This window comes from Carcharodon carcharias, chromosome 35 (genome assembly GCF_017639515.1).
Source record: "Carcharodon carcharias isolate sCarCar2 chromosome 35, sCarCar2.pri, whole genome shotgun sequence".
In the NCBI taxonomy this organism is placed as follows: domain Eukaryota; kingdom Metazoa; phylum Chordata; class Chondrichthyes; order Lamniformes; family Lamnidae; genus Carcharodon; species Carcharodon carcharias.
The window spans coordinates 4,341,373-4,367,810 of record NC_054501.1 but is presented as its reverse complement, the minus strand read 5'-3'; the positions used below and the strand labels follow the sequence as shown (position 1 = coordinate 4,367,810).

Below are 26,438 nucleotides of genomic sequence, written 5' to 3'. Positions count from 1 at the left end.
TCTCTCTTTCCCCCCCTCCCCCCCTCTCTCTTTCCCCCCCTCCCCCCCTCTCTCTTCCCCCCCCCCCCCCTCTCTCTCTTTCCCCCCCTCCCCCCTCTCTCTTTCCGCCCCCCCCCTCTCTCTTTCCCCCCCTCCCCCCTCTCTCTTTCCCCCCCTCCCCCCTCTCTCTTTCCCCCCCCTCCCCCCTCTCTCTTTCCCCCCCCTCCCCCCTCTCTCTTTCCCCCCCTCCCCCCTCTCTCTTTCCCCCCCTCCCCCCTCTCTCTTTCCCCCCCCTCCCCCCTCTCACTTTCCCCCCCTCCCCCCTCTCTCTTTCCCCCCCTCCCCCCTCTCTCTTTCCCCCCCTCCCCCCTCTCTCTTTCCCCCCCTCCCCCCTCTCTCTTTCCCCCCCTCCCCCCTCTCTCTTTCCCCCCCTCCCCCCCTCTCTCTTTCCCCCCCTCCCCCCTCTCTCTTCCCCCCCTCCCCCCTCTCTCTTTCCCCCCCTCCCCCTCTCTCTTTCCCCCCCTCCCCCCTCTCTCTTCCCCCCCTCCCCCCTCTCTCTTTCCCCCCTCCCCCTCTCTCTCTTCCCCCCCTCCCCCCTCTCTCTTTCCCCCCCTCCCCCCTCTCTCTTTCCCCCCCTCCCCCCTCTCTCTTTCCCCCCCTCCCCCCTCTCTCTTTCCCCCCCTCCCCCCTCTCTCTTTCCCCCCCCTCCCCCCTCTCTCTTTCCCCCCCTCCCCCCTCTCTCTTCCCCCCCTCCCCCCCCCTCTTCCCCCCCTCCCCCGTCTCTCTTCCCCCCTCCCACTCTTCCCCCCCTTCCTCTCTTCCCCCTCCTCCCTCTTCCCCCCCCCTCCCCCCTCTCTCTTCCCCCCCCCTCCCCCTCTCTCTTCCCCCCTCTCTCTTCCCCCCCCTTCCCCCCTCTCTCTTCCCCCCCGTCCCCCCTCTCCCTTCCCCCCCCTCCCCCCCTCTCTTTACCTCCTCCCCCCTCTCTCTTTCCCCCCCTCCCCCCTCTCTCTTTCCCCCCTCCCCCCTCTCTCTTTCCCCCCCTCCCCCCTCTCTCTTTCCCCCTCCCCCCTCTCTCTTTCCCCCCCTCCCCCCTCTCTCTTTCCCCCCCTCCCCCCCTCTCTCTTTCCCCCCCTCCCCCCTCTCTCTTTCCCCCCCTCCCCCCTCTCTCTTTCCCCCCTCCCCCTCTCTCTTTCCCCCCTCCCCCCTCTCTCTTTCCCCCCCTCCCCCCTCTCTTTCCCCCCCTCCCCCCTCTCTCTTTCCCCCCCTCCCCCCTCTCTCTTTCCCCCCCTCCCCCCTCTCTCTTTCCCCCCCCCTCTCTCTTTCCCCCCCCTCCCCCCTCTCTCTTTCCCCCCCCCACCTCCCTCTCTCTTTCCCCCCCCATCTCCCTCTCTCTTTCCCCCCCCACCTCCCTCTCTCTTTCCCCCCCCCACCTCCCTCTCTCTTTCCCCCCCCCACCTCCCTCTCTCTTTCCCCCCCCACCTCCCTCTCTCTTCCCCCCCCACCTCCCTCTCTCTTTCCCCCCCCACCTCCCTCTCTCTTTCCCCCCCCACCTCCCTCTCTCTTCCCCCCCCACCTCCCTCTCTCTTTCCCCCCCCACCTCCCTCTCTCTTTCCCCCCCCACCTCCCTCTCTCTCTCCCCCCCACCTCTCTCTCTCTCTCTCTCTCCCTCCTACCTCTCTCTCTCTCTCTCTCCCCCCCACCTCTCTCTTTCTCTCTTTCTCTCTCTCTCTCTCTCTTCCCCCCCCCCCCGTTTCTCGCCACCTCTCTCTCTCCGTCCCCCCCCACCCTCTCGCTCTCTCCGGTGCAGGTTTTCCAGCCCTTGCTGATGGAGTATTTCACCTATGAGGAGCTGAAGGATATAAAGGTGAAGGTGATAGCCCAGCACTGCACACACGGCCACGTTGACACGGTGGAGGTGCTGAAGGAGCTGCAGCTTTGGAGCCAGACTGAGGAGCTGCAGAAAGCCGACAAGAACAGTCCCAGCAGCAACAGGGCGGACAGAGGTACAACTCCAATATTATACCACCTTCCACCTAGTAACACGTCCCAAAGGCGCCTCACAGGAGTGTAAATCAGGCCGAGTCTGACCCCAAGTCACACAAGTCGATATTATGGACAGATCACCAAAAGCTCGGTCAAACAGGTGGATTTTTAAGGAGCATCTTAAAGGAGGAGAGAGAGAGAGACCAGAGAGGGTGGCGGAGAGGTTTAGGGAGGGAATTCTAAGCTCAGGACCCCCCCAGGCAGCTGAAGGCACGGCCGCCAATGGTGGAGCGATGGGAATCGGGGGATGCTCGAGAGGTCGGAATTGGAGGAGCGCAGAGATCTCGGAGGGTTGTAGGAGGTTACAGAGGTAGGGAGGGGTGTAGGGGCTGGAGGAGGTTACAGAGATAGGGAGGGTTGTAGGGGCTGGAGGAGGTTACAGAGATAGGGAGTGTTGTAGGGACTGGAGGAGGTTATAGAGATAGGGAGGGTTGTAGGGGCTGGAGGAGGTTACAGAGATAGGGAGGGTTGTAGGGGCTGGAGGAGGTGACAGAGATAGGGAGGGTTGTAGGGGCTGGAGGAGGTTACAGAGATAGGGAGGGTGTAGGTGCTGGAGGAGGTTCCAGAGATAGGGAGGGTTGTAGGTGCTGGAGGAGGTTACAGAGATAGGGAGGGTTGTAGGCGCTGGAGGAGGTTACAGAGATAGGGAGGGTTGTAGGCGCTGGAGGAGGTTACAGAGATAGGGTTGTCGGGGCTGGAGGTGGTTACAGAGATAGGGAGGGTTGTAGTGGCTGGAGGAGGTTACAGAGATAGGGAGGGGTGTAGGGGGATGGAGGAGGTTACAGAGATAGGGAGGGTTGTAGGGGCTGGAGGAGGTTACAGAGATAGGGAGGGGTGTAGGGGATGGAGGAGGTTACAGAGATAGGGAGGGGTGTAGGGGCTGGAGGAGGTTACAGAGATAGGGAGGGTTGTAGGGGCTGGAGGAGGTTACAGAGATAGGGAGGGTTGTAGGGGGCTGGAGGAGGTTACAGAGATAGGGTTGTAGGGGCTGGAGGAGGTTACAGAGATAGAGAGGGTTGTAGATGCTGGAGGAGGTTACAGTGATAGGGAGGAGTGTAAGGGCTGGAGGTTACAGAGATAGGGTTGTAGAGGCTGGAGGAAGTTACAGAGATAGGGAGGGTTGTAGGGGCTGGAGAGGTTACAGAGATAGGGATGGGATTGAGGACAGATTTGAAAACCAGGATGAGTGCATTAAAATTAAGCTCCAGGCAACCCGTTCACTGAGACAAAGAACCCATTGATCTGGGTGATTCTCACGTGAGCTCTTTGTGGGATCGCGCTGTGCGCTAATTGATTGCCGCGTTTCCTACATTGCAACGGTGACCTCACTTCAAAACAAAAAAGCCCTCCCGCTGTCGGCTGTGAGGGGCTTTGGGATGTCTCGAGCTGGCGAAAGGCGCTGGGGGGGGGGTGGTGGAAAGGGAGATGCTTTTTCAAAGGGTGGGCTTGCTGCACTGAAGAAGCACGTTTCCTGATCGAGTCTGGTTTTCCTCCCTGCGTTGTCTTCTCTCTCCTCCTGCTAGAGTCGGAACCCGAGGCTAACAACACTCACGTCTCCCAGCTGCCCCCTGAGGTGCTCCTGAAAGTCCTCGGCTACCTGAACCCCCGTGAGCTGTGTCGCGCCCGCCAGGTCAACACTCGCTGGTCCAGGTTGGCAGGCAGCGGTGCCCTCTGGAGACATCTGTACCCCATCAGCTGGGTGAGAGGTGGGTCCATGCAGCGCGCGTCAACTTGTGGCCCTGTCCGTCAAACGCCTAACTAATCGCAGTCAGACTGTCGTGGGTTTGAACCGATAATCCAGACCGACACTCCCCAGCTGGTGCCAGTGCTGAGGGAGGGCCCTGCTGTCGGAGGGTCAGTGCTGAGTGAGCGCCGCGCTGTCGGAGGGTCAGCGCTGAGGGATCGCCACGCTGTCGGAGGGTCAGTGCTGAGGGAGCGCCACACTGTCAGAGGGTCAGTCCTGAGGGAGCGCCACACTGTCAGACGGTCAGTCCTGAGGGAGCGCCACACTGTCGGAGGGTCAGTCCTGAGGGAGCGCCACACTGTCGGAGGGTCAGCGCTGAGGGAGAGCCGCGCTGTCGGAGGGTCAGTGCTGAGGGAGAGCCACGCTGTCGGAGGGTCACTATCACAGTGGCTGTTTGTGGGATCCTGCTGTGCGCAAATTGGCTGCTGCATTTGTTATAATGCAACAGTGACTGCACTCCAAAAAAAACCCCTTCCTTGTCTGTGAAGCGCTTTGGAACTTCCTGAAGTAGCAAAAGGCAGTGGAGAAATCCGAGCCTGGTCTTTTGCATTTCTATAGCACATTTACCGCAGTAAAACGTCCCCCCCGGGCGATTCACGGGAGTGTAAATCAGTCAGAATCTGACCCCGAGCCACGTGTGAAGATATTAGGGACAGAGACCAAGAGCTTAGTCAAAGAGGTCGGTTTTTAAGGAACATCTTAAAGAAGGAGAGAGAAAGAGAGGGAGGCAAAGAGGTTCAGGGAGGGAATTCCAGAGCTCAGGGCCCCCCCCCCAGGCAGCTGAAGGCACGGCCGCCAATGGTGGAGCGATGGGAATCGGGGGATGCTCGAGAGGCCGGAATTGGAGGAGTGCAGAGATCTCGGAGGGCTGTAGGAGGTTACAGAGATAGGGAGGGTTGTAGGGATTGTAGGAGGTTACAGAGATAGGGAGGGGTGTAGGGGCTGGAGGAGGTTACAGAGATAGGGAGTGTTGTAGGGGTTGTAGGAGGTTACAGAGATAGGGAGGGGTGTAGGGGCTGGAGGAGGTTACAGAGATAGGGAGTGTTGTAGGGGCTGGAGGAGGTTACAGAGATAGGGAGGGTTGTAGGGGCTGGAGGAGGTTACAGAGATAGGAGGGAGGGTTGTAGGGGCTGTAGGAGGTTACAGATAGGGAGGGTTGTAGGGGCTGGAGGAGGTTACAGAGATAAGGATGGGTGTAGGGGCTGGAGGAGGTTACAGAGATAGGGAGGGTTGTAGGGGCTGGAGGAGGTTACAGAGATAAGGATGGGTGTAGGGGCTGGAGGAGGTTACAGAGATAGGGAGGGTTGTCGGGGCTGTAGGAGGTTACAGAGATAGGGAGGGTTGTCGGGGCTGGAGGAGTTTACAGAGATGAGGAAGGAGCAAGGAGGGATTTCAAAACAAGAATGGAGACTTTTAAAATGGAGACGATGCTGGTCCAGGAGCCAGTGTGGGGCTGAGGGGAGGGCAGAGCTGATGTTGGAACAGTCGATATTTCCATGGACCTGCGATCACAGCACTTGCTGTGGGGTGATCGTTGGAGGGATGCTAAGGTGCAGTCCATGGTCGAATGTCCTGCCAACCTGCTTAGCAAAGTGTGTCCAACTGGTATCAGCAGGCGATCTCCAGTGGAACCTGCAGTCCATCATGGGCCATCCCTTTCAGGCTGGGAGGGTTCTGGGTGGGGGAGAGTCGTTGATTCCACATGTCATGTAACTCTGCTCGCTCTCACTAGGCAACTGGTACAGTGGGCCCCCATCCAGTCTCAACTTGGGACCAGATTATCTCTGCGAAGATGAGGATGAGGAGGAGGATTTGTCCCGGGAATGGGATGAGGATGCAGACATCGATGAATCTGGTGAGTGAGAGGCCCCCCCCCCAAAACCCCAATCTCCACACCGTCCCCATCATACACTCCCAGGACAGGTACAGCACGGGGTTAGATACAGAGTAAGGCTCCCTCTACACCGTCCCCATCAAACACTCCCAGGACAGGTGCAGACGGGGTTAGATACAGAGTAAAGCACACTCTACACTGTCCCCATCAAACACTCCCAGGACAGGGACAGCACGGGGTTAGATAGAGAGTAAAGATCCCTCTACACCATCCCCATCAAACACTCCCAGGACAGGTACAGCACGGGGTTAGGTACAGAGTAAAGATCCCTCTACACCGTCCCCATCAAACACTCCCAGGACAGGTACAGCACGGGGTTAGATACGGAGTAAAGCTCCCTCTACACCGTCCCCATCAAACACTCCCAGGACAGGTACAGCACGGGGTTAGATACAGAGTAAAGCTCCCTCTACACCGTCCCCATCAAAAACTCCCAGGACAGGTACAGCACGGGGTTAGATACAGAGTAAAGCTCCCTCTGCACCGTCCCCATCAAAAACTCCCAGGACAGGTACAGCGCGGGGTTAGATACAGAGTAAAGCTCCCTCTACACCGTCCCCATCAAACACTCCCAGGACAGGTGCAGCAGGCATGGATCAGGAAGCTGTGGGAGAAGGTGGCTGTCGTGATGTATTTGATGGACTGGGTGACAATTCAGTGCTGGAGTTTTGGGGCCAGATTCCGGCCCACATCAGGGGCCTGGCGCTGGTGGGGGTGACGCATTCCCCCGGCGGCCCCTGTAGCGGGATTTCGCGCGGGAGGTTAGGGGGGTTTGGCAGGGGCGGGGAGCAGCCGCTGGCCCCAGACGTCCTGCTTGCGATGCCCCATGCAGTCGAAGAGGCGGCGGGTTGGGGAACCAATCGCTCCGTGTCCACTCTCACCAGCCGGTTTATTCTCCGCTGCCATGTTTTACAGAGGAAGCCGGGCCCGGGCTCTCGACGCTCAGCAAGACGCAGAGGGAGGCCCTGCTCCTGCCGGGCCTGATCCACTATCTGCTTCCGCAGGTCGGAGTGTCGGTCAAGACCCTGGTCTTGGCCTACAGCAGCAGCCTGTCCAGCCAGATGGTAGGTAACAGCTCGAAAGCCCCCTCGGGATGCAGCGGGCGGGTTCACAGGGGGTGAGAGGCGGCTTGGAGGTGAGGGAGCTGGACTGGCAGCCACGTGGACCCGGGTTCGGATGCCAGCGGGGGTGGGGCCGGCGGTGGAGGGGGAGGTGGGGGATGGGGATTGCGGTCCCCACGCGCCCAGGCTCAGCTCGAGGCGCTGAGCTGGCCGGTAATGTTGGAGGAGGGGCCTCGCGCGGGATTGCAACACCGGGGTGCCACCGCCTGATGTGACCATTAACGGCCACCCCCCCCCACCTTTCCCCACCCACCAGGTCCGTCAGATTCTCAACAGCTGCCCCAAACTGGAACATCTGGACTTGACGCAGACAGCAGTGACAGACTCTGCCTTCAACAGGTAACTAACTCATTGTATCCTTTCTGACAATCCTCTGCGTCTCTCCCCCCTCGTCTCTCCCCCCTCGTCTCCCCCCCCTCGTCTCCCCCCCCCGTCTCTCCCCCCCCCCCCGTCTCTCCCCCCCCCCCGTCTCTCCCCCCCGTCTCTCCCCCCCCCGTCTCTCTCCCCCCCGTCTCTCCCCCCCCGTCTCTCCCCCCCGTCTCTCCCCCCCCGTCTCTCCCCCCCCGTCTCTCCCCCCCCGTCTCTCCCCCGCCTCGTCTCTCCCCCCCTTGTCTCTCCCCTTGTACACTATCTCCTGCCCTAGACTTTCTCTCTCTCGCTCTTTCATACTATTTTTCTTTCTTTGCCTCCCTCTCTCGCACTCCCCTCTCTCTCGCACTCCCCTCTCTCTCGCACTCCCCTCTCTCTCGCACTCCCCTCTCTCTCGCACTCCCCTCTCTCTCGCACTCCCCTCTCTCTCTCTCTCGCACTCCCCTCTCTCTCTCTCTCTCGCAATCCCCTCCTCTCCCTCTCTCGCACTCCCCTCTCTCTCTCGCAATCCCCTCTCTCTCTCTCGACTCCCACTCTCTCTCTCTCTCGCACTCCCCTCTCTCTCCCTCTCGCACTCCCCTCTCTCTCTCGCACTCCCCTCTCTCTCTCGCACTCCCCTCTCTCTCTCTCGCACTCCCCTCCCTCTCTCTCGCACTCAACCTCTCTCTCTCTCTCGAACTCAACCTCTCTCTCTCTCGCACTCAACCTCTCTCTCTCTCTCGCACTCAACCTCTCTCTCTCTCTCGCACTCAACCTCTCTCTCTCTCGCACTCAACCTCTCTCTCTCGCACTCAACCTCTCTCTCTCTCTCGCACTCAACCTCTCTCTCTCTCGCACTCAACCTCTCTCTCTCGCACTCAACCTCTCTCTCTCGCACTCAACCTCTCTCTCTCTCTCGCACTCAACCTCTCTCTCGCACTCAACCTCTCTCTCGCACTCAACCTCTCTCTCGCACTCTCCTCTCTCTCGCACTCTCCTCTCTCTCGCACTCTCCTCTCTCTCGCACTCAACCTCTCTCTCGCACTCTCCTCTCTCTCGCACTCTCCTCTCTCTCGCACTCAACCTCTCTCTCTCGCACTCAACCTCTCTCTCTCGCACTCAACCTCTCTCTCTCGCACTCAAACTCTCTCTCTCGCACTCAACCTCTCTCTCTCGCACTCAACCTCTCTCTCTCGACTCCCCTCTCTCTCGCACTCAACCTCTCTCTCTCTCGCACTCAACCTCTCTCTCTCGCACAACCTCTCTCTCTCTCGCACTCAACCTCTCTCTCTCTCGCACTCAACCTCTCTCTCTCTCGCACTCAACCTCTCTCTCTCTCGCACTCAACCTCTCTCTCTCTCGCACTCAACCTCTCTCTCTCTCGCACTCAACCTCTCTCTCTCTCTCGCACTCAACCTCTCTCTCTCTCTCGCACTCAACCTCTCTCGCACTCAACCTCTCTCTCTCTCGCACTCAACCTCTCTCTCTCTCGCACTCAACCTCTCCCTCCCTCGCACTCAACCTCTCTCTCCCTCGCACTCAACCTCTCCCTCCCTCGCACTCAACCTCTCTCTCTCGCACTCAACCTCTCTCTCTCTCACACTCAACCTCTCTCTCTCTCGCACTCAACCTCTCTCTCTCTCGCACTCAACCTCTCTCTCGCACTCAACCTCTCTCTCGCACTCAACCTCTCTCTCGCACTCAACCTCTCTCTCGCACTCAACCTCTCTCTCGCACTCAACCTCTCTCTCTCGCACTCAACCTCTCTCGCACTCAACCTCTCTCGCACTCAACCTCTCTCGCACTCAACCTCTCTCGCACTCAACCTCTCTCTCTCGCACTCAACCTCTCTCGCACTCAACCTCTCTCTCTCGCACTCAACTTCTCTCTCTCGCACTCAACTTCTCTCTCTCGCACTCAACTTCTCTCTCTCGCACTCAACCTCTCTCTCTCGCAGCACTCAACCTCTCTCTCGCAGCACTCAACCTCTCTCTCGCAGCACTCAACCTCTCTCTCTCTCGCACTCAACCTCTCTCTCTCGCACTCAACCTCTCTCTCTCGCACTCTCCTCTCTCTCGCACTCTCCTTTCTCTCGCACTCTCCTTTCTCTCGCACTCTCCTTTCTCTCGCACTCTCCTTTCTCTCGCACTCTCCTTTCTCTCGCACTCTCCTCTCTCTCGCACTCTCCTCTCTCTCGCACTCCCCTCTCTCTCGCACTCCCCTCTCTCTCGCACTCCCCTCTCTCCCGCACTCCCCTCTGTCCCGCACTCCCCTCTGTCCCGCACTCCCCTCTGTCCCGCACTCTCCTCTGTCCCGCACTCTCCTCTGTCCCGCACTCTCCTCTGTCCCGCACTCTCCTCTGTCCCGCACTCTCCTCTGTCCCGCACTCTCCTCTGTCCCGCACTCTCCTCTGTCCCGCACTCTCCTCTGTCCCGCACTCTCCTCTGTCCCGCACTCTCCTCTGTCCCGCACTCTCCTCTGTCCCGCACTCTCCTCTGTCCCGCACTCTCCTCTGTCCCGCACTCTCCTCTCTCCCGCACTCTCCTCTGTCCCGCACTCTCCTCTGTCCCGCACTCTCCTCTGTCCCGCACTCTCCTCTGTCCCGCACTCTCCTCTCGCCCGCACTCTCCTCTCTCCCGCACTCTCCTCTCTCCCGCACTCTCCTCTCTCCCGCACTCTCCTCTCTCCCGCACTCTCCTCTCTCCCGCACTCTCTCCCGCACTCTCTCCCGCACTCTCTCCCGCACTCTCTCCCGCACTCTCTCCCGCACTCTCTCCCGCACTCTCTCCCGCACTCTCTCCCGCACTCTCTCCCGCACTCTCTCCCGCACTCTCTCCCGCACTCTCTCCCGCACTCTCTCCCGCACTCTCTCCCGCACTCTCTCCCGCACTCTCTCCCGCACTCTCTCTCCGCACTCTCTCCTCACTCTCTCCCGCACTCTCTCCCGCACTCTCTCCCCGCACTGATAGCTCTCTCCCGCACTCCTCTCCTCGCACTCTCCTCTCTCCCGCACTCTCCTCTCTCCCGCACTCTCCCTCTCCCCGCACTCCTCCTCTCTCGCCGCACTCCCTCTCTCCTCACTCCCCTCTCTCCCGCACTCCCCTCTCTCCCGCACTCCCTCTCTCCCCGCACTCCCCTCTCTCCCGCACTCCCCCTCTCTCCCGTCTCCATCCCCCGCACTCCCCTCTGCTCCCGCACTCCCTCTCTCCCGCACTCCCCTCTCTCCCGCACTCCCCTCTCTCCCGCACTACCCCTCTCTCCCGCACTCCCCTCTCTCTCCCGCACGTCCCCTCTCTCCCGCACTCGCCCCTCTCTCCCGCACTCCCCTCTCTCCCGCACTTCCCCTCTCTCCCGCACTCCCCTCTCACCCGCACTCCCCTCTCTCCCGCACATCCCCTCTCCCCGCACTCCTCCTCTCTCCCGCACTCCCCTCTCTCCCGCACTCCCCTCTCTCCCGCACTCCCCTCTCTCCCGCACTCCCCTCTCTCCCGCACTCCCCTCTCTCCCGCACTCCCCTCTCTCCCGCACTCCCCTCTCTCCCGCACTCCCCTCTCTCCCGCACTCCCCCTCTCTCCCGCACTCCCCTCTCTCCCGCACTCCCCTCTCTCCCGCACTCCCCTCTCTCCCGCCCTCCTCTCTCTCCCGCCCTCCTCTCTCTCCCGCCCTCCTCTCTCTCCCGCCCTCCTCTCTCTCCCGCCCTCCTCTCTCTCCCGCCCTCCTCTCTCTCCCGCCCTCCTCTCTCTCCCGCCCTCCTCTCTCTCCCGCCCTCCTCTCTCTCCCGCCCTCCTCTCTCTCCCGCACTCCCCTCTCTCCCGCACTCCCCTCTCTCCCGCACTCCCCTCTCTCCCGCACTCCCCTCTCTCCCGCACTCCCCTCTCTCCCGCACTCCCCTCTCTCCCGCACTCCCCTCTCTCCCGCACTCCCCTCTCTCCCGCACTCCCCTCTCTCCCGCACTCCCCTCTCTCCCGCACTCCCCTCTCTCCCCGCACTCCCCTCTCTCCCGCACTCCCCTCTCTCCCGCACTCCCCTCTCTCCCGCACTCCCCTCTCTCCCGCACTCCCCTCTCTCCCGCACTCCCCTCTCTCCCGCACTCCCCTCTCTCCCGCACTCCCCTCTCTCCCGCACTCCCCTCTCTCCCGCACTCCCCTCTCTCCCGCACTCCCCTCTCTCCCGCACTCCCCTCTCTCCCGCACTCCCCTCTCTCCCGCACTCCCCTCTCTCCCGCACTCCCCTCTCTCCCGCACTCCCCTCTCTCCCGCACTCCCCTCTCTCCCGCACTCCCCTCTCTCCCGCACTCCCCTCTCTCCCGCACTCCCCTCTCTCCCGCACTCCCCTCTCTCCCGCACTCCCCTCTCTCCCGCACTCCCCTCTCTCCCGCACTCCCCTCTCTCCCGCACTCCCCTCTCTCCCGCACTCCCCTCTCTCCCGCACTCCCCTCTCTCCCGCACTCCCCTCTCTCCCGCACTCCCCTCTCTCCCGCACTCCCCTCTCTCCCGCACTCCCCTCTCTCCCGCACTCCCCTCTCTCCCGCACTCCCCTCTCTCCCGCACTCCCCTCTCTCCCGCACTCCCCTCTCTCCCGCACTCCCCTCTCTCCCGCACTCCCCTCTCTCCCGCACTCCCCTCTCTCCCGCACTCCCCTCTCTCCCGCACTCCCCTCTCTCCCGCACTCCCCTCTCTCCCGCACTCCCCCTCTCTCCCGCACTCCCCTCTCTCCCGCACTCCCCTCTCTCCCGCACTCCCCTCTCTCCCGCACTCCCCTCTCTCCCCGCACTCCCCTCTCTCCCGCACTCCCCTCTCTCCCGCACTCCCCTCTCTCCCTCTCTCCCGCACTCCCCTCTCTCCCGCACTCCCCTCTCTCCCGCACTCCCCTCTCTCCCGCACTCCCCTCTCTCCCGCACTCCCCTCTCTCCCGCACTCCCCTCTCTCCCCGCACTCCCCTCTCTCCCGCACTCCCCTCTCTCCCGCACTCCCCTCTCTCCCGCACTCCCCTCTCTCCCGCACTCCCCTCTCTCCCGCACTCCCCTCTCTCCCGCACTCCCCTCTCTCCCGCACTCCCCTCTCTCCCGCACTCCCCTCTCTCCCGCACTCCCCTCTCTCCCGCACTCCCCTCTCTCCCGCACTCCCCTCTCTCCCGCACTCCCCTCTCTCCCGCACTCCCCTCTCTCCCGCACTCCCCTCTCTCCCGCACTCCCCTCTCTCCCGCACTCCCCTCTCTCCCGCACTCCCCTCTCTCCCGCACTCCCCTCTCTCCCGCACTCCCCTCTCTCCCGCACTCCCCTCTCTCCCGCACTCCCCTCTCTCCCGCACTCCCCTCTCTCCCGCACTCCCCTCTCTCCCGCACTCCCCTCTCTCCCGCACTCCCCTCTCTCCCGCACTCCCCTCTCTCCCGCACTCCCCTCTCTCCCGCACTCCCCTCTCTCCCGCACTCCCCTCTCTCCCGCACTCCCCTCTCTCCCGCACTCCCCTCTCTCCCGCACTCCCCTCTCTCCCGCACTCCCCTCTCTCCCGCACTCCCCTCTCTCCCGCACTCCCCTCTCTCCCGCACTCCCCTCTCTCCCGCACTCCCCTCTCTCCCGCACTCCCCTCTCTCCCGCACTCCCCTCTCTCCCGCACTCCCCTCTCTCCCGCACTCCCCTCTCTCCCGCACTCCCCTCTCTCCCGCACTCCCCTCTCTCCCGCACTCCCCTCTCTCCCGCACTCCCCTCTCTCCCGCACTCCCCTCTCTCCCGCACTCCCCTCTCTCCCGCACTCCCCTCTCTCTCTCTCTCTCTCTCGCACTCCCCTCTCTCTCTCTCTCTCTCGCACTCCCCTCTCTCTCTCTCTCTCGCGCACTCCCCTCTCTCTCGCACTCCCCTCTCTCTCTCTCGCACTCCCCTCCCTCTCTCTCGCACTCCCCTGTCTCTCTCTCTCGCACTCCCCTCCCTCTCTCTCGCACTCCCCTGTCTCTCTCTCTCGCACTCCCCTGTCTCTCTCTCTCGCACTCCCCTCTCTCTCTCTCGCACTCCCCTCTCTCTCTCTCGCACTCCCCTCTCTCCCTCTCGCACTCCCCTCTCTCTCTCTCGCACTCCCCTCTCTCTCTCTCGCACTCCCCTCTCTCTCTCTCGCACTCCCCTCTCTCTCTCTCGCACTCCCCTCTCTCTCTCTCGCACTCCCCTCTCTCTCTCTCGCACTCCCCTCTCTCTCTCTCGCACTCCCCTGTCTCTCTCTCGCACTCCCCTGTCTCTCTCTCGCACTCCCCTGTCTCTCTCTCGCACTCCCCTGTCTCTCTCTCGCACTCCCCTGTCACTCTCTCGCACTCCCCTGTCTCTCTCTCGCACTCCCCTGTCTCTCTCTCGCACTCCCCTGTCTCTCTCTCGCACTCCCCTGTCTCTCTCTCGCACTCCCCTGTCTCTCTCTCGCACTCCCGTCTCTCTCTCGCACTCCCTGTCTCTCTCTCGCACTCCCCTCTCTCTCTCTCGCACTCCCCTCTCTCTCTCTCGCACTCCCCTCTCTCTCTCTCGCACTCCCCTCTCTCTCTCTCGCACTCCCCTCTCTCTCTCTCGTACTCCCCTCTCTCTCTCTCGCACTCCCCTCTCTCTCTCTCTCGCACTCCCCTCTCTCTCTCTCGCACTCCCCTCTCTCTCTCTCGCACTCCCCTCTCTCTCTCTCGCACTCCCCTCTCTCTCTCTCGCACTCCCCTCTCTCTCTCTCGCACTCCCCCTCTCTCTCTCTCTCTCTCTCTCTCTGTCTCTCCCCCCACCTCTCTCTCTCTCTCTCTCTCTCTGTCTCTCCCCCCACCTCTCTCTCTCTCTCTCGCACTCCCCCCTCTCTCTCTCTCTCTCTCTGTCTCTCCCCCCACCTCTCTCTCTCTCTCTCTCTCTCGCACTCCCCCCTCTCTCTCTCTCTCTCGCACTCCCCACTCTCTCTCTCTCTCTCTCTCTGTCTCTCCCCCCACCTCTCTCTCTCTCTCTCTCGCACTCCCCCCCTCTCTCTCTCTCTCTCTCTGTCTCTCCCCCCACCTATCTCTCTCTCTCTCTCTCTCGCACTCCCGCAACTCTCTCTCTCTCGCACTCCCCACTCTCTCTCTCTCTCTCTCTCTGTCTCTCCCCCACCTCTCTCTCTCTCTCTCTCGCACTCCCCTCTCTCTCTCTCTCTCTCTCTCTCTCTCTCGCACTCCCCTCTCTCTGTCTCTCCCCCCACCTCTCTCTCTCTCTCTCTCTCTCTCGCTTTCTTCCCCGCTCTCTCACTCACCCTCTCGCTCTGTTTCCTCTGCAGGTGTGTGCTGGGGAGCTGCCGCAGCCTCCGTCACCTGGACCTGTCGGGATGTGACCGGATCACCGACTCGGCCCTGCACCACCTGTCCCGGGCCCTGGGGGACCTGGCCGAGGAGGACTGCCAGTCGGGAGGTTGGCGCAGCGAATGTACCTGGGCCCCCCATGGCTGCCACGTCTGCCCGCCCGAGGATGGGGCAGGCCTGTGGACCCAGGGGGGAGCCGGCCGGGTCTGGCTGCTGCCTGAGGAAGAACTGCTGGACATCGAGGAGGCCGGGGGGCTGAAATTGCGGGGTCCGAGGTGGGCGGCCCCTCCGAGGAGCCCACCCTCCGGCGCCATTGCTGCCCGCTGTATCCGGGATGCTCACTGCCAGCGAGCACAGGCCCCCTGCGGGCACACACTTTGCGCCGCAGACGCAAAGCTCAGGACTAAGCGGGCACCCCCGCCCCAGTGTAACAAGATGGTTCGCACTCGAGGCTCCGAGGGCAGCTACTCCACTGGACGTTGGAGGGTCGGAGTTGACCCGGACTCACGTTCACTCCGCTTCCTCAGTCTCTCCGGCTGCTTCCAGATCACAGACCACGGCCTCAGGTACTCCCCCTTCAGCCTCCACTGCTCCTCCCTCCTCCCCTCCGTCAGTTAACTTCTTCCATCCTCCCTTTGTCGATATCAGCTTCTCCTGCCCTCCATTTCTGTCCACCACGTTCTCCCTCTCTCTGTCCGTCACCTTCGCCCTCCCTCCTTCTCTCTGTCCATCACCTTCTCCTTCCCGCTCTCCCTATCTCCTGCCCGTCACCTTCCCCCTCTCTCTCCGTCAATCACCTTTTTCCTCTCTCTTTCCGTCCATCAACAACCCCTTCCCTCCCTCTCTCCGTCCGTCACTTTCTCCATCACATTCTCTCTCCCTCCGTCCGTTACTTTCTCCCTCTCTCTGTCCATCACCGTCTCCCTCTCTCCGTCCGTCACCGTCTCCCTCTCTCCGTCTGTCACCGTCTCCCTCTCTCCGTCTGTCACCTTCTCCCTCTCTGTCTGTCACCTTCTCCCTCTCTCCGTCTGTCACCTTCCTCCTTCCCACTCTCCGTCTGTCGCCTTCCTCCCTCCCTCTCTCCGTCTGTCACCTTCCTCCTTCCCACTCTCCGTCTGTCGCCTTCCTCCCTCCCTCTCTCCGTCTGTCACCTTCCTCCCTCCCTCTCTCTGTCCATCACCTTCCTCTCTCCCTCTCACCGTTTGTCACCTTCCTCCCTCCCTCACTCCGACCTTCACCTCCTCCCTCCCTCCGTCACCTTCCTCCCTCCCTCTCTTCGTCTGTCACCGTCTCCCTCTCTCCATCTGTCACCTTCCTCCCTCCCTCTCTTCATCCGTCACCTTCTTCCCTCCCTCTCTCCGTCCGTCACCTTCCTCCCTCCCTCTCTCCGTCTGTCACCGTCTCCCTCTCTCTCTCCGTCCATCACCTTCCTCCCTCCCTCTCTCCGTCCGTCACCTTCTCCCTCTCTCCCCCCGTCACCTTCCTCCCTCCTTCTCTCCGTCCGTCACCTTCCTCCCTCCCTCCCTCTCTCCATCCGTCACCTTCCTCCCTCCCTCTCTCCCTCCGTCACCTTCTTCCCTCCCTCTCTCCGTCCGTCACCTTCCTCCCTCCCTCTCGTCGTCTGTCACCGTCTCCCTCTCTCTCTCCGTCCGTCATCTTCCTCCCTCCCTCTCTCCGTCCGTCACCTTCTCCCTCCCTCTCTCCCTCCGTCACCTTCCTCCCTCCTTCTCTCCGTCCGTCACCTTCCTCCCTCCTTCTCTCCGTCCGTCACCTTCCTCCCTCCTTCTCTCCGTCCGTCACCTTCCTCCCTCCTTCTCTCCGTCCGTCACCTTCCTCTCTCCGTCCGTCACCTTCCTCTCTCCGTCCGTCACCTTCCTTTCTCCGTCCGTCACCTTCCTCTCTCCGTCCGTCACCTTCCTCTCTCCGTCCGTCACCTTCCTCTCTCCGTCCGTCACCTTCCTCTCTCCGTCCGTCACCTTCCTCTCTCCGTCCGTCACCTTCCTCTCTCCGTCCGTCACCTTCCTCTCTCCGTCCGTCACCTTCCTCTCTCCGTCCGTCACCTTCCTCTCTCCGTCCGTCACCTTCCTCTCTCCGTCCGTCACCTTCCTCTCTCCGTCCGTCACCTTCCTCTCTCCGTCCGTCACCTTCCTCTCTCCGTCCGTCACCTTCCTCTCTCCGTCCGTCACCTTCCTCTCTCCCTCCGTCACCTTCCTCCCTCCCTCTCTCCCTCCGTCACCTTCCTCCCTCCCTCTCTCCGTCCGTCACCTTCCTCCCTCCCTCTCTCCGTCCGTCACCTTCCTCCCTCCCTCTCTCCGTCCGTCACCTTCCTCCCTCCCTCTCTCCGTCCGTCACCTTCCTCCCCCGTCTCTCCGTCCATCACCTTCCTCCCTCCCTCTCTCCGTCCGCCACCTTCCTCCCTCCCTCTCTCCGTCCATCACCATCTCCCTCTCTCCGTCCGTCACCGTCTCCCTCTTTCCGTCCGTCACCGTCTCCCTCTCTCCGTCTGTCACCTTCTCCCTCTCTCTGTCTGTCACCTTCTCCCTCTCTCTGTCTGTCACCTTCTCCCTCTCTCCGTCTGTCACCTTCCTCCTTCCCACTCTCCGTCTGTCGCCTTCCTCCCTCCCTCTCTCCGTCTGTCACCTTCCTCCCTCCCTCTCTCTGTCCATCACCTTCCTCTCTCCCTCTCTCCGTTTGTCACCTTCCTCCCTCCCTCACTCCGACCTTCACCTCCTCCCTCCCTCCGTCACCTTCCTCCCTCCCTCTCTTCGTCTGTCACCGTCTCCCTCTCTCCATCTGTCACCTTCCTCCCTCCCTCTCTTCGTCCGTCACCTTCTTCCCTCCCTCTCTCCGTCCGTCACCTTCCTCCCTCCCTCTCTCCGTCTGTCACCGTCTCCCTCTCTCTCTCCGTCCGTCACCTTCCTCCCTCCCTCTCTCCGTCCGTCACCTTCTCCCTCTCTCCCCCCGTCACCTTCCTCCCTCCTTCTCTCCGTCCGTCACCTTCCTCCCTCCCTCCCTCTCTCCATCCGTCACCTTCCTCCCTCCCTCTCTCCCTCCGTCACCTTCTTCCCTCCCTCTCTCCGTCCGTCACCTTCCTCCCTCCCTCTCGTCGTCTGTCACCGTCTCCCTCTCTCTCTCCGTCCGTCATCTTCCTCCCTCCCTCTCTCCGTCCGTCACCTTCTCCCTCCCTCTCTCCCTCCGTCACCTTCCTCCCTCCTTCTCTCCGTCCATCACCTTCCTCCCTCCTTCTCTCCGTCCGTCACCTTCCTCCCTCCTTCTCTCCGTCCGTCACCTTCCTCCCTCCTTCTCTCCGTCCGTCACCTTCCTCTCTCCGTCCGTCACCTTCCTCTCTCCGTCCGTCACCTTCCTCTCTCCGTCCGTCACCTTCCTCTCTCCGTCCGTCACCTTCCTCTCTCCGTCCGTCACCTTCCTCTCTCCGTCCGTCACCTTCCTCTCTCCGTCCGTCACCTTCCTCTCTCCGTCCGTCACCTTCCTCTCTCCGTCCGTCACCTTCCTCTCTCCGTCCGTCACCTTCCTCTCTCCGTCCGTCACCTTCCTCTCTCCGTCCGTCACCTTCCTCTCTCCGTCCGTCACCTTCCTCTCTCCGTCCGTCACCTTCCTCTCTCCGTCCGTCACCTTCCTCTCTCCGTCCGTCACCTTCCTCTCTCCGTCCGTCACCTTCCTCTCTCCGTCCGTCACCTTCCTCTCTCCGTCCGTCACCTTCCTCTCTCCGTCCGTCACCTTCCTCTCTCCGTCCGTCACCTTCCTCTCTCCGTCCGTCACCTTCCTCTCTCCGTCCGTCACCTTCCTCTCTCCGTCCGTCACCTTCCTCTCTCCGTCCGTCACCTTCCTCTCTCCGTCCGTCACCTTCCTCTCTCCGTCCGTCACCTTCCTCTCTCCGTCCGTCACCTTCCTCTCTCCGTCCGTCACCTTCCTCTCTCCGTCCGTCACCTTCCTCTCTCCGTCCGTCACCTTCCTCTCTCCGTCCGTCACCTTCCTCCCTCCCTCTCTCCGTCCGTCACCTTCCTCCCCCGTCTCTCCGTCCGTCACCTTCCTCCCCCGTCTCTCCGTCCGTCACCTTCCTACCTCCCTCTCTCTGTCCGTCACCTTCCTACCTCCCTCTCTCTGTCCGTCACCTTCCTCCCTCTCTCTGTCCGTCACCTTCCTCCCTCCCTCTCTTCGTCTGTCACCGTATCCCTCTCTCCGTCCGTCACCTTCCTCCCTCCCTCTCTCCGTCTGTCACCTTCCACCCTCCCTCTCTCCATTCGTCACCTTCCTACCTCCCTCTCTCCGTCCGTCACCTTCCTCCCTCCCTCTCTCCGTCCGTCACCTTCTCCCTCTCTGTCTCCATCCGTCACCGTCTCCCTCTCTCCGTCCGCCACCTTCCTCCCTCCCTCTCTCCGTCCATCACCATCTCCCTCTCTCCGTCCGTCACCTTCTCCCTCTCTCTCTCCGTCCGTCACCTTCCTCCCTCTCTGTCTCCATCCGTCACCGTCTCCCTCTCTCCGTCCGCCACCTTCCTCCCTCCCTCTCTCCGTCCATCACCATCTCCCTCTCTCCGTCCGTCACCTTCTCCCTCTCTCTCTCCGTCCGTCACCTTCCTCCCTCCCTCTCTCCGTCCGTCACCGTCTCCCTCTCCCCGTCTGTCACCTTCTCCCTCTCTCCGTCTGTCACCTTCTCCCTCTCTCCGTCTGTCACCTTCTCCCTCTCTCCGTCCGTCACCTTCTACCTCTCTCCGTCCGTCACCTTCCTCCCTCCCTCTCTCCGTCCGTCACCGTCTCCCTCTCTCCGTCTGTCACCTTCTCCCTCTCTCCGTCTGTCACCTTCTCCCTCTCTCCGTCTGTCACCTTCTCCCTCTCTCCGTCTGTCACCTTCTCCCTCTCTCCGTCTGTCACCTTCTCCCTCTCTCCGTCCGTCACCTTCCATCCCCGTCTCTCCGTCCGTCACCTTCCTCCCCCGTCTCGCCGTCCGACACCTTCCTCCCCCGTCTCTCCGTCCGTCACCTTCCTCCCTCTCTCCGTCCATCACCTTCCTCCCTCCCTCTCTTCGTCTGTCACCATCTCCCTCTCTCCATCTGTCACCTTCCTCCCTCCCTCTCTTCGTCCGTCACCTTCTTCCCTCCCTCTCTCCGTCCGTCACCTTCCTCCCTCCCTCTCTCCGTCTGTCACCGTCTCCCTCTCTCTCTCCGTCCATCACCTTCCTCCCTCCCTCTCTCCATCCGTCACCTTCTCCCTCTCTCCCCCCCGTCACCTTCCTCCCTCCTTCTCTCCGTCCGTCACCTTCCTCCCTCCCTCCCTCTCTCCATCCGTCACCTTCCTCCCTCCCTCTCTCCCTCCGTCACCTTCTTCCCTCCCTCTCTCCGTCCGTCACCTTCCTCCCTCCCTCTCGTCGTCTGTCACCGTCTCCCTCTCTCTCTCCGTCCGTCATCTTCCTCCCTCCCTCTCTCCGTCTGTCACCGTCTCCCTCTCTCTCTCCGTCCGTCACCTTCCTCCCTCCCTCTCTCTGTCCGTCACCTTCTCCCTCCCTCTCTCCCTCCGTCACCTTCCTCCCTCCTTCTCTCCGTCCGTCACCTTCCTCCCTCCTTCTCTCCGTCCGTCACCTTCCTCCCTCCCTCCCTCTCTCCATCCGTCACCTTCCTCCCTCCCTCTCTCCCTCCGTCACCTTCTTCCCTCCCTCTCTCCGTCCGTCACCTTCCTCCCTCCCTCTCGTCGTCTGTCACCGTCTCCCTCTCTCTCTCCGTCCGTCATCTTCCTCCCTCCCTCTCTCCGTCCGTCACCTTCTCCCTCCCTCTCTCCCTCCGTCACCTTCCTCCCTCCTTCTCTCCGTCCGTCACCTTCCTCCCTCCTTCTCTCCGTCCGTCACCTTCCTCCCTCCTTCTCTCCGTCCGTCACCTTCCTCCCTCCTTCTCTCCGTCCGTCACCTTCCTCTCTCCGTCCGTCACCTTCCTCTCTTCGTCCGTCACCTTCCTCTCTCCGTCCGTCACCTTCCTCTCTCCGTCCGTCACCTTCCTCTCTCCGTCCGTCACCTTCCTCTCTCCGTCCGTCACCTTCCTCTCTCCGTCCGTCACCTTCCTCTCTCCGTCCGTCACCTTCCTCTCTCCGTCCGTCACCTTCCTCTCTCCGTCCGTCACCTTCCTCTCTCCCTCCGTCACCTTCCTCTCTCCCTCCGTCACCTTCCTCCCTCCCTCTCTCCGTCCGTCACCTTCCTCCCTCCCTCTCTCCGTCCGTCACCTTCCTCCCTCCCTCTCTCCGTCCGTCACCTTCCTCCCTCCCTCTCTCCGTCCGTCACCTTCCTCCCCCGTCTCTCCGTCCATCACCTTCCTCCCTCCCTCTCTCCGTCCGCCACCTTCCTCCCTCCCTCTCTCCGTCCATCACCATCTCCCTCTCTCCGTCCGTCACCGTCTCCCTCTTTCCGTCCGTCACCGTCTCCCTCTCTCCGTCCGTCACCTTCTCCCTCTCTCTGTCTGTCACCTTCTCCCTCTCTCTGTCTGTCACCTTCTCCCTCTCTCCGTCTGTCACCTTCCTCCTTCCCACTCTCCGTCTGTCGCCTTCCTCCCTCCCTCTCTCCGTCTGTCACCTTCCTCCCTCCCTCTCTCTGTCCATCACCTTCCTCTCTCCCTCTCTCCGTTTGTCACCTTCCTCCCTCCCTCACTCCGACCTTCACCTCCTCCCTCCCTCCGTCACCTTCCTCCCTCCCTCTCTTCGTCTGTCACCGTCTCCCTCTCTCCATCTGTCACCTTCCTCCCTCCCTCTCTTCGTCCGTCACCTTCTTCCCTCCCTCTCTCCGTCCGTCACCTTCCTCCCTCCCTCTCTCCGTCTGTCACCGTCTCCCTCTCTCTCTCCGTCCGTCACCTTCCTCCCTCCCTCTCTCCGTCCGTCACCTTCTCCCTCTCTCCCCCCGTCACCTTCCTCCCTCCTTCTCTCCGTCCGTCACCTTCCTCCCTCCCTCCCTCTCTCCATCCGTCACCTTCCTCCCTCCCTCTCTCCCTCCGTCACCTTCTTCCCTCCCTCTCTCCGTCCGTCACCTTCCTCCCTCCCTCTCGTCGTCTGTCACCGTCTCCCTCTCTCTCTCCGTCCGTCATCTTCCTCCCTCCCTCTCTCCGTCCGTCACCTTCTCCCTCCCTCTCTCCCTCCGTCACCTTCCTCCCTCCTTCTCTCCGTCCGTCACCTTCCTCCCTCCTTCTCTCCGTCCGTCACCTTCCTCCCTCCTTCTCTCCGTCCGTCACCTTCCTCCCTCCTTCTCTCCGTCCGTCACCTTCCTCTCTCCGTCCGTCACCTTCCTCTCTCCGTCCGTCACCTTCCTCTCTCCGTCCGTCACCTTCCTCTCTCCGTCCGTCACCTTCCTCTCTCCGTCCGTCACCTTCCTCTCTCCGTCCGTCACCTTCCTCTCTCCGTCCGTCACCTTCCTCTCTCCGTCCGTCACCTTCCTCTCTCCGTCCGTCACCTTCCTCTCTCCGTCCGTCACCTTCCTCTCTCCGTCCGTCACCTTCCTCTCTCCGTCCGTCACCTTCCTCTCTCCGTCCGTCACCTTCCTCTCTCCGTCCGTCACCTTCCTCTCTCCGTCCGTCACCTTCCTCTCTCCGTCCGTCACCTTCCTCTCTCCGTCCGTCACCTTCCTCTCTCCGTCCGTCACCTTCCTCTCTCCGTCCGTCACCTTCCTCTCTCCGTCCGTCACCTTCCTCTCTCCGTCCGTCACCTTCCTCTCTCCGTCCGTCACCTTCCTCTCTCCGTCCGTCACCTTCCTCTCTCCGTCCGTCACCTTCCTCTCTCCGTCCGTCACCTTCCTCTCTCCGTCCGTCACCTTCCTCTCTCCGTCCGTCACCTTCCTCTCTCCGTCCGTCACCTTCCTCTCTCCGTCCGTCACCTTCCTCTCTCCGTCCGTCACCTTCCTCTCTCCGTCCGTCACCTTCCTCTCTCCGTCCGTCACCTTCCTCTCTCCGTCCGTCACCTTCCTCTCTCCGTCCGTCACCTTCCTCTCTCCGTCCGTCACCTTCCTCCCTCCCTCTCTCCGTCCGTCACCTTCCTCCCCCGTCTCTCCGTCCGTCACCTTCCTCCCCCGTCTCTCCGTCCGTCACCTTCCTCCCTCTCTCAGTCCGTCACCTTCCTACCTCCCTCTCTCTGTCCGTCACCTTCCTCCCTCTCTCTGTCCGTCACCTTCCTCCCTCCCTCTCTTCGTCTGTCACCGTATCCCTCTCTCCGTCCGTCACCTTCCTCCCTCCCTCTCTCCGTCTGTCACCTTCCACCCTCCCTCTCTCCATTCGTCACCTTCCTACCTCCCTCTCTCCGTCCGTCACATTCCTCCTTCCCTCTCTCTATCCGTCACCTTCCTCCCCCTCTCCGTCCGTCACTTTCCTCCCTCCCTCTCTCCATCCTTCACCTCCTCCCTCCCTCCGTCACCTTCCTCCCTCCCTCTCTCCCGTCTGTCACCTTCCACTCTCCCTCTCTCCATCTGTCACCTTCCTCCCTCCCTCTCTCCGTCCGTCACCTTCCTCCCTCCCTCTCTCCGTCCGTCACCTTCCTCCCCCGTCTCTCCGTCCGTCACCTTCCTCCCTCCCTCTCTCCGTCCGTCACCTTCCTCCCTCCCTCTCTCCGTCCGTCACCTTCCTCCCCCGTCTCTCCGTCTGTCACCTTCCTCCCCTGTCTCTCCGTCCGTCACCTTCCTCCCTCCCTCTCTCCGTCCGTCACCTTCCTCCCTCTCTCCGTCCATCACCTCCCTCCCTCTCTCCGTCCGTCACCTTCCTCCCTCCCTCTCTCCGTCCGTCACCTTCTCCCTCTCTGTCTCCATCCGTCACCGTCTCCCTCTCTCCGTCCGCCACCTTCCTCCCTCCCTCTCTCCGTCCATCACCATCTCCCTCTCTCCGTCCGTCACCTTCTCCCTCTCTCTCTCCGTCCGTCACCTTCCTCCCTCCCTCTCTCCGTCCGTCACCGTCTCCCTCTCCCCGTCTGTCACCTTCTCCCTCTCTCCGTCTGTCACCTTCTCCCTCTCTCTGTCTGTCACCTTCCTCCCACCCTCTCTCCGTCCGTCACCGTCTCCCTCTCTCCGTCTGTCACCTTCTCCCTCTCTCCGTCTGTCACCTTCTCCCTCTCTCCGTCTGTCACCTTCTCCCTCTCTCCGTCCGTCACCTTCTACCTCTCTCCGTCCGTCACCTTCCTCCCTCCCTCTCTCCGTCCGTCACCGTCTCCCTCTCTCCGTCTGTCACCTTCTCCCTCTCTCCGTCTGTCACCTTCTCCCTCTCTCCGTCTGTCACCTTCTCCCTCTCTCCGTCTGTCACCTTCTCCCTCTCTCCGTCTGTCACCTTCTCCCTCTCTCCGTCCGTCACCTTCCTCCCCCGTCTCTCCGTCCGTCACCTTCCTCCCCCGTCTCGCCGTCCGACACCTTCCTCCCCCGTCTCTCCGTCCGTCACCTTCCTCCCTCTCTCCGTCCATCACCTTCCTCCCTCCCTCTCTTCGTCTGTCACCATCTCCCTCTCTCCATCTGTCACCTTCCTCCCTCCCTCTCTTCGTCCGTCACCTTCTTCCCTCCCTCTCTCCGTCCGTCACCTTCCTCCCTCCCTCTCTCCGTCTGTCACCGTCTCCCTCTCTCTCTCCGTCCATCACCTTCCTCCCTCCCTCTCTCCATCCGTCACCTTCTCCCTCTCTCCCCCCGTCACCTTCCTCCCTCCTTCTCTCCGTCCGTCACCTTCCTCCCTCCCTCCCTCTCTCCATCCGTCACCTTCCTCCCTCCCTCTCTCCCTCCGTCACCTTCTTCCCTCCCTCTCTCCGTCCGTCACCTTCCTCCCTCCCTCTCGTCGTCTGTCACCGTCTCCCTCTCTCTCTCCGTCCGTCATCTTCCTCCCTCCCTCTCTCCGTCTGTCACCGTCTCCCTCTCTCTCTCCGTCCGTCACCTTCCTCCCTCCCTCTCTCTGTCCGTCACCTTCTCCCTCCCTCTCTCCCTCCGTCACCTTCCTCCCTCCTTCTCTCCGTCCGTCACCTTCCTCCCTCCTTCTCTCCGTCCGTCACCTTCCTCCCTCCTTCTCTCCGTCCGTCACCTTCCTCCCTCCTTCTCTCCGTCCGTCACCTTCCTCCCTCCTTCTCTCCGTCCGTCACCTTCCTCCCTCCTTCTCTCCGTCCGTCACCTTCCTCCCTCCGTCCGTCACCTTCCTCTCTCCGTCCGTCACCTTCCTCTCTCCGTCCATCACCATCTCCCTCTCTCCGTCCGTCACCTTCTCCCTCTCTCTCTCCGTCCGTCACCTTCCTCCCTCCCTCTCTCCGTCCGTCACCGTCTCCCTCTCCCCGTCTGTCACCTTCTCCCTCTCTCCGTCTGTCACCTTCTCCCTCTCTCTGTCTGTCACCTTCCTCCCACCCTCTCTCCGTCCGTCACCGTCTCCCTCTCTCCGTCTGTCACCTTCTCCCTCTCTCCGTCTGTCACCTTCTCCCTCTCTCCGTCTGTCACCTTCTCCCTCTCTCCGTCCGTCACCTTCTACCTCTCTCCGTCCGTCACCTTCCTCCCTCCCTCTCTCCGTCCGTCACCGTCTCCCTCTCTCCGTCTGTCACCTTCTCCCTCTCTCCGTCTGTCACCTTCTCCCTCTCTCCGTCTGTCACCTTCTCCCTCTCTCCGTCTGTCACCTTCTCCCTCTCTCCGTCTGTCACCTTCTCCCTCTCTCCGTCCGTCACCTTCCTCCCCCGTCTCTCCGTCCGTCACCTTCCTCCCCCGTCTCTCCGTCCGACACCTTCCTCCCCCGTCTCTCCGTCCGTCACCTTCCTCCCTCTCTCCGTCCATCACCTTCCTCCCTCCCTCTCTTCGTCTGTCACCATCTCCCTCTCTCCATCTGTCACCTTCCTCCCTCCCTCTCTTCGTCCGTCACCTTCTTTCCTCCCTCTCTCCGTCCGTCACCTTCCTCCCTCCCTCTCTCCGTCTGTCACCGTCTCCCTCTCTCTCTCCGTCCATCACCTTCCTCCCTCCCTCTCTCCATCCGTCACCTTCTCCCTCTCTCCCCCCGTCACCTTCCTCCCTCCTTCTCTCCGTCCGTCACCTTCCTCCCTCCCTCCCTCTCTCCATCCGTCACCTTCCTCCCTCCCTCTCTCCCTCCGTCACCTTCTTCCCTCCCTCTCTCCGTCCGTCACCTTCCTCCCTCCCTCTCGTCGTCTGTCACCGTCTCCCTCTCTCTCTCCGTCCGTCATCTTCCTCCCTCCCTCTCTCCGTCTGTCACCGTCTCCCTCTCTCTCTCCGTCCGTCACCTTCCTCCCTCCCTCTCTCTGTCCGTCACCTTCTCCCTCCCTCTCTCCCTCCGTCACCTTCCTCCCTCCTTCTCTCCGTCCGTCACCTTCCTCCCTCCTTCTCTCCGTCCGTCACCTTCCTCCCTCCTTCTCTCCGTCCGTCACCTTCCTCCCTCCTTCTCTCCGTCCGTCACCTTCCTCCCTCCTTCTCTCCGTCCGTCACCTTCCTCCCTCCGTCCGTCACCTTCCTCTCTCCGTCCGTCACCTTCCTCTCTCCGTCCGTCACCTTCCTCTCTCCGTCCGTCACCTTCCTCTCTCCGTCCGTCACCTTCCTCTCTCCGTCCGTCACCTTCCTCTCTCCGTCCGTCACCTTCCTCTCTCCGTCCGTCACCTTCCTCTCTCCGTCCGTCACCTTCCTCTCTCCGTCCGTCACCTTCCTCTCTCCGTCCGTCACCTTCCTCTCTCCGTCCGTCACCTTCCTCTCTCCGTCCGTCACCTTCCTCTCTCCGTCCGTCACCTTCCTCTCTCCGTCCGTCACCTTCCTCTCTCCGTCCGTCACCTTCCTCTCTCCGTCCGTCACCTTCCTCTCTCCGTCCGTCACCTTGCCTCTCTCCGTCCGTCACCTTGCTCTCTCCGTCCGTCACCTTGCTCTCTCCGTCCGTCACCTTGCTCTCTCCGTCCGTCACCTTGCTCTCTCCGTCCGTCACCTTGCTCTCTCCGTCCGTCACCTTGCTCTCTCCGTCCGTCACCTTGCTCTCTCCGTCCGTCACCTTCCTCTCTCCGTCCGTCACCTTCCTCTCTCCGTCCGTCACCTTCCTCTCTCCGTCCGTCACCTTCCT

At 62.2% G+C, this 26,438-nt stretch overlaps 1 protein-coding gene across 2 annotated transcripts in view; it reads left to right on the top strand.

Annotated features, from left to right (window-relative positions):
* The window catches only part of fbxl5 (F-box and leucine-rich repeat protein 5), a 92,277-nt gene that overhangs the window by 8,697 nt on the left and 57,142 nt on the right, over positions 1 to 26,438 (top strand). For both annotated transcript variants that reach the window (XM_041179655.1, XM_041179654.1), the window contains exons 4-9: positions 1,787 to 1,982; positions 3,546 to 3,728; positions 5,499 to 5,621; positions 6,576 to 6,724; positions 7,038 to 7,120; positions 14,386 to 14,973. In XM_041179655.1, the coding sequence (XP_041035589.1) occupies positions 1,787 to 1,982; positions 3,546 to 3,728; positions 5,499 to 5,621; positions 6,576 to 6,724; positions 7,038 to 7,120; positions 14,386 to 14,973 (1,322 nt within the window). The remainder of the gene's footprint in view (positions 1 to 1,786; positions 1,983 to 3,545; positions 3,729 to 5,498; positions 5,622 to 6,575; positions 6,725 to 7,037; positions 7,121 to 14,385; positions 14,974 to 26,438) is intronic.